General features: G+C 34.7%; 1 protein-coding gene across 1 annotated transcript in view; it reads left to right on the forward strand.

Moving 5' to 3' along the window:
- LOC145268227 (sodium- and chloride-dependent taurine transporter-like) overlaps positions 1-7500 on the forward strand; it is a 113516-nt gene that overhangs the window by 59231 nt on the left and 46785 nt on the right. The window contains exons 8-9 of the mRNA XM_080123541.1: positions 1034-1158; positions 4829-4941. Of these exons, the coding sequence (XP_079979667.1) occupies positions 1034-1158; positions 4829-4941 (238 nt within the window). The remainder of the gene's footprint in view (positions 1-1033; positions 1159-4828; positions 4942-7500) is intronic.

Here is a 7500-nt window from a genome sequence, read left to right on the forward strand (position 1 = left end):
ATTTCTTCATCCTCAACTGGCCACTTTTCTACAAGGAGGGGTCGCTTTTTTCGCCAATATTTTCGAAAGTCATCCCCTCTTTTTGATTGACTAACCTTAATTTAAACCTTTGCCACTTTCGGTTTAGTGATGGACACAACGGCCAAGACATCTTTCTTTTTTCTTTATTTTTTCACGTTCGTTTCCTCCTTCGTGGTACGGGTTCGAGCCTGCCTGCTTACTACAACTTTCTTTTATTGTTGCTCAACACACACCTCCAAACACCCGGGCAACGCCGGGCACCCAAGCTAGTATATATATATTTCAGACATCTGTGCTGAACAATCATTAGGTTATGTCATGCCTCCTTTCCATACTCGATAGAGAATGGCGACTTTCACATCTTCTCTGCTTGAAGTGTTGCCAGGAAGGAACCAAATTCTCTCTCCCCTGAATGGTAGATGACTTCATTGATTTCTATAAACTAAAGGTTAAATTCTGACCTCCCATCTGTCAACCAATCCTACATTCAAGTAATAGCTTTTGTTATACCACAGAACAAGTGAGAGAAAAAGGAAGAAAAGTGGAGATAGAAAAAGAAATAAATACAGAGAATGGGGGGAAAGACAAAGAAAGAGAAAAAGAAAGTGAGAGATAAATAGAGTAGATGTGCTAAAACTCTCTCCTGTGCTGCACCTTCCTGGAGATCACTTGATTTTGTGGATTTATGTTAAACAAAAGTTCAATTCTGACCATTAATCACTCTTCCATTCAATTTTTTGTAATGTAACAAGACTCGTTACTTGAATGTTTCCGGGGTTTTTTTTTTTTTTTTTTGTATTTAAAGGGTTTATTTTTTTCCGTTTTGATTTTTCTTAAATATCCTTGTTGTAAATAGTTGTTAGGTGAAAATAGTATTGGAGATTAGAATTTTATTCTCGTTTTATTTTTAATTAAAAATGAAAAAAAAACAAAAAAAAAAACGTTCTCTTATGGTGTATTATTGTATGAAGGCAATATGTGTTTACATGTTTTTTGTATCATCTTTTCTCAGGGACAGCATACTGTTTGCGCTGGCAAACACATTTACAAGTTTTCTTGCTGGCTTTGTAATTTTCTCCGTACTAGGCTTCATGGCGAAACGACAAGGATTAACAGTTGATGAAGTGGCTGAGTCCGGTAAGTAATTTCTTTGTTTTATTAATATACCTATATTAGCAGGGAGACCCGACGTTACCCGGTATTGAATGATGATCAACGAATGTCTCACCCTCTCATATTTTATTGTCATCGAAATCGGTGAAATTGCCCATTTTTCAATCAAATTGATTAATTGCCAGCTCTAGTTGGGGACCCATTGCAGTACACCAGGAGGACTCTTTTCATGCCTCCCCACAGTGACTTAGGCTACAATATATTGTAGTTTACATTGCAATATAGAGAACCTGCTGTTGATTTTATAAAATTATTTTTATATAATAGCTTGAATTAAAGTTTAAAATGCAAAAACTAAATATGGTTGAATTGTGCTCTAAACAGAAGCATTCATTTCAAACGCGCAACTGTCATATCAAAAAACCTACTGTTGATTTTGTACACCTGGCCTCTCTACTTGCATGGTGATAATAGCTTGAATTACAGTTTATAATGCAAAAGTCAAGTGTTATGGTTCAATTGTGCTCTAAACAGAAACATCTATTTTGAACGCGCCTCTGTCATATCAAAGAACCTATTGTTGATTTTATGTGCTGGGCCTTTCTGCTTGTGTGGTAATAAAACTTCTTAAATATACTTGTGATGTTAGGCTATATAAGACGTTAACTTTAGTCAAAATCGCCTGTTTCTTCTTTTATCATACTCTTTTGATTATAGATTGTCAATCATCAATACTTATTGAAGACATTCTGGTACAAAACCTTTTGTTGCCAGACACATAAAGTATATTTGTGTGAAATTTTTTAAAAATCAGCCAAGACGTTTAGGAGTCCATAGGGAATGAACTCACGCAGGCAAGCACACACGCAAAGTTTATTTTATATAATAGTAGAGATAGAGATTAAGAAATTTATTAGGCAACTTCATGTATGTCTATTTATATGTTTTTTCTGCACAAAAACTATTGTCTGTAATTGTTGTGGGGACTTACCAACCCATATACAAGATATGAACTCTTCCAAAAAGTATCTATATACTGAAAGGTACCAATTCTCGGGGTGGTGTGTGTGTACTTCATAGTATGTCATATTGGTATTAAGTTCTACAACTCTTGTTCTTTTTTTTTTTTTTTTTACAAAGGAGTTACCACTTATCAAGGCCCTGAGGCCACTCGTCGAGGATAAGGGTTAATGAGTGCACGGTAGTCAATGGGATAATATCATAGTAAACGTTGGTGGTGGAAATTTGGTAAACTTGATTTCTTAAGGATATAACTCATCAAGAACTTATTTACGTTGGACTTGAAGTAAATCATATTGTACTTAGCTAGAAAGCAGGGAAATGGAAGAGAGTTACACAGGCGTGCAGTTCTAAGAAAGAAAATCTATGTTTAGATTTAGGCACAAATAAAGAATGGGGGAAATTATTGATGATGGTTTCAGCTAGATAAGTGTTTTTTGTGAAAGTTTGGCAATGGAGGACGATAGATTGAAGCTCAGACGAGCACTTGCCATGCAAATACTAATAAAGAAGAGACAAGCTCGCAGCATCTCTTCTGTGGGAAAGAGGTTGCAGGGAAGAGAAAAGGGCATTCCTTACTAAGCTACAAAACCTATTTTGAACTCTGTTAAGGCAGGATAAGTGCTAGAAGCACCTTATCCTGCCTTGACAAAGTTCAAAATGAGTTCAAAATGTGAGATATCTACTGGAGCAGTAGAAGGATCCCATTATTTTCCAGCAGCCTTAGCAACGGATTTGATGTATGTTCTATTTTAGATCAGGAGTAAAGGTCAGACTCAGAAACTTGTAAAAACATGGAGACTCTTCAAGACGAGAGCCATTCATTTCAATTGATGCCAGACAGGGATCAAAGCATTGATGATGTAAAGATAAAAGTTTGGTTTTAAATGCATTAAAATTAACCAACCACCTTATTCATATTGCACTACATGCTCAAGATCAGAGGAGAGAGAGTCAGAGAGAACTTGGTCATTTATACCCTTTGAAGTGTTGCCATAGATGGTAGTGTCGTCAGCTTAAATGTCTATGAATGATCTTAGGATGTGATTTGGAAGATCATTGATGTAGATCAGGAAGAAAGTTGGGCTCAGGAAAGACCCCTGAGGGACTCCAGCATTAATACTGTGAGTTTCTGATTTCTGGCCATCAACTACTACTCTTATAAACCTATCAGAGAGAAATGATTTAATAATTGAGAAGACATTTCCATCTATACCATGGCTGGAGATCTTGTGGAGTAGACCTTTATGCCATACCCTATCAAAGGCCTTAGATATGTCAAGAGCAATTGCCTTAAAAAGGACGCCTCTGTCACGAGATTCACTAATCCTAGGAGATATAACTGTTAGCATATCTTCTGTAGATCTAGCAGAACGGGAACCATATTGCATGTCACTGAGGAGGTTATTTTTGCTGAGGTGGTTGACTATGGAAATACTGCTTGTAGAATTAGCTGCAAAGTTCTTGGTAAAAAGTTTACCTCAGGTCCATTGATGATGATTGGGATAGAGCACACACTTCCATTCAGGACCCTGTTTGTTATTTGCCAAAATTGGTGATAACCAAGCTGCTACTCTGCTACTTTTGACTTGACAAACTTAGCATACAATTCTCTCGCCTTCTTTATTACTCTTTTACATTGGTTGCTGGCAGTCTTGAAAGCAGCTTTAGTCTCAGTGCATCTATTACATTGAACACAATGGAAAAAATGATTTCTGTGCACAATGGCAGCAGCACATTCTGGAGAGAACCATAGCTGGCTGTTAGGTTTTTGCTGGAATTTTTTTGAGGGTATGAAGCAATCTATACCTACATTTAACTATTCCGTCAGGCCTGTACTATAGAGGACACATTCTTTTTAAACATAAAATGCAGAGGTTGATCTGATATAAATGTACAGAAGCTATCCCAGTAAGCTATAGAGTATCAATGTACTATACGATGGAGAGGTACATCAGAGGACTTATTACATTGTGTTTTTATCTTAACTGAGACAACCGAGTGGTCGGAATATCCAAGTGGAGTCAGAATAGAGGATGAACAGTTCAGGGTAAGTTATAAGAAAGAGGTCTAAGGGATTCGCATACTGACCATCAGTGTCGGGCACATGAGTGGATTCATGAACAATATGAGTTAGCAATGGAGAAATTGTGATATAACCTCCTCTCATCATCTGTCTTGTTTGAGTGAGCTAACCATTCCACATTGTTAACATTGAAGTCTCCACAGCCGTGAATATTAGCCAAAGGATGAGCAGACAGGATATAGTAATTTTCTCAGATATGCTCTTAAAGATAGTAACTCTGCTGTTGTGGGGATAATAGAGAGCAAATATAAATGCAGTGGTGTGAGCAAGTGCAACTCAGAAGCACATATGGGGCAATTTAGGGTCTTCTCTAGAGATGTCCCTACCAGATGGAAAGCCATATTCTGTCTTGTTGAAAATATAATTACCTTTTTCTAAACCATGTCCAAGTCCAAGTCTTTCTTACTGATCCTTCCGGATTACTACAGTAATTAAATTAAGTTTTTAATAAAAAAAAAAAAATTTATTTTATTTTATGCTGTTGTTATGTAATTATCAAAGTTATGTTGATGCAAGAAGTGAGCATGCAATTTTATTAATATTTTATTAATTATTATTATTTTTTAAATTATTTTCATTTTTTTTCAGGCCCTGGATTAGCATTTATTGCATACCCAGAGGCAGTTTCTCAGATGCCTGTTGCTCCATTGTGGTCCATAGTTTTCTTTGTCATGATTCTCCTGCTTGGGTTAGACAGCCAGGTAAGCCAGCAACATATCTCTACTTAATTGATATAATCAGAAGTATATCACTACTTAATTAATATATATATATATATATATATATATATATATATATATATATATATATATATATATATATATATATATATATATATATGTATATATATATATATGTATATATATATATGTATATAATTTGGATAAAAAGATTTATGAGCATAAAAGAAATGATTAAAATTAATAACAAATTAAACACCTTATGTTCGCAGATTCTTGACTTCAATCACTCCTTTAATTACACTAATTAAAATCCATTCAACAGAAATCCTACTTAAAATAATTGAATTGTCGATCATAGCCCAATCAAAGAAAATCATTAAAAAAAATATAATGGGCCTTTTTTTATATCTCCCTTCTTCCAGCTAAGATTAAAATTAATGAGTATAATATACATATAGACACTGGATGAATCCTTAGTTAAACCATGCATTTTCTTTATTTTTTTTTAATTTTTTCCTTTTTAATTACTCTATAATTCTGTTCTGCTGACTAATTACTAGTCTTTTAACTTTGCTCCCCTAAGCTGTATCGATTATATGTCTTAATATATATATATGTACTAGCTGCTGTAATGAATTATCTCCCTTGATTATTATTTTTCGGTGATGATTTAAAATGTTTTATTTTATGGGTCGTTTGGGAAGATCTAAGTAATTTTTAAAACAAATTTTAGCTTAGTATATGATCATATTTTCAATAACATGATACAACAATATCAAATGAAAATTGGCTAGTGAAAAGTAAAGTTTAATTTGTCAACTTCAATGCTGTTTGGGTCTGAATTTTAAAATCCGACAAAACAACTTTATATATTAGATATATATAATTAAATGTGAGATAATGTGTATGTAATTGTTTTTCCACAATCATACACACACTAGTACAGCCATCAATAAGAAATCCTAGACTTTAGTTTCATACTGCTTTGGGCTTTTCAGTAGGATATATTTTTATCCCAGCAAGTTTACCCCCACCAGTTTCTATTTCTTTATTTTTGTCTTGGCCAAGATCAAAGTGTAGTATTTGTTCTTCAGATGCTGCACTTCCATTTCTTGTTCTCTTTCCGTGGAGGAACAGTCTTTCACAACGGAGACAATTTTTTATTTTTGTACCTTTTCTCCACATTAAAAAACGACCCTGATATCTAACTCTGTCCCGTGGGGAGGCATTGTAAATAGGCACTTGGTGTTCTGCTTTCTTAATGATAACAGCGAGAGTTTTTTTCCTGGAATCTGAGCATCAATAAGTCTCCTCAAACTCAAATACATTCCATTCACTTCAAATTAACGTTTTCATGATGATACTATTTCTTTTTGGTCATTAATCACCTTCTTCCTTCAGCCACCTTCCATCATACTAACTGGCGGTAATGTCACTTCTTTTTTTTTTTTTTTTTTTTTGAGGGTTGGACTCAAGTTCCAGTGTTTTTCTTATCTGTTGACAGACTTTCCTGAATTAGTCCCAATTTTTTGTGTTCATCTTAATATTTTATAGCTTTCTAGCCAACAGTTTCTAGTGTGATTTCAAGAATTAGGAGTGGATGGAGGAAATTCAGGGAACCTTTTCTATTACTAACTAGCAGAGTGTTAACACAGACAATCAAAGGAAAGGTCTATCAGGCATTCCTATGAAATGCAATGATGTATGGAAATGACGTCTGACCAATGAATGTTGAAACATACATTGCATGAAGAGAACTGATATGATAGAGACACGATGGATGTGTAATGTGAGTTTTAAAGACTTGCTTAGATCTGATGACCTCAGAGGAAGATCAAAGCTGGGCAGTATCCGGAGATGTGTTCAGAAGAGTAGACATCAATGGAAAGAATGGATGAGAGGTCTTGGGTTAGTAGATGTAGAAAGTTAAGGTAGCAGAATTATCATCACAGGTGCAGACCAAGTAACACATAAGAGAAAGAGAGATGAATAAAACTTGGCCAAACATAACTTTGCTTGGAAGTTAATTTAGAAAAGTTATCAAACACATGCGAGCATAAAAAAATGAATGTCAAACCGATGATGATGACGACGACGACGACGACGACGACGACGACGACGACGACGATGATGATGATGATGATGATGATGATGATGATGATGATGATGATGATGATGACGACGACGACGACGACGACGACGACGACGATAATGATTTCTGCAAGTCATAGCTCACTGGGGAAAAAAACAAGTGATGTTCCCTGGAATCTAAGTGATAACACATCTTCATAGATTTGGACGTCTGGATGTTGCTTTTCCCCCTTTTTCTTTATATTCTCTTTTACTGTTCATGACCATTTTCTGTGATACAAGCTACAGTAAATTTTGCTGTTGTACAGTGGAGTTCATTTTATATATATATATATATATATATATATATATATATATATATATATATATATATATATATATCCATTCAGTTCATCTTAATATGTTAGTCCTATTTAAATAGAACTGTTCTATTCCAATTTTTTTTTACTAATGTGTCACCACTTAACAAGACCCAAAGGTCACTCA

Source organism: Euprymna scolopes, chromosome 43, assembly GCF_053919585.1.
Source record: "Euprymna scolopes isolate OS-2025 chromosome 43, ASM5391958v1, whole genome shotgun sequence".
NCBI classification, from domain to species: domain Eukaryota; kingdom Metazoa; phylum Mollusca; class Cephalopoda; order Sepiida; family Sepiolidae; genus Euprymna; species Euprymna scolopes.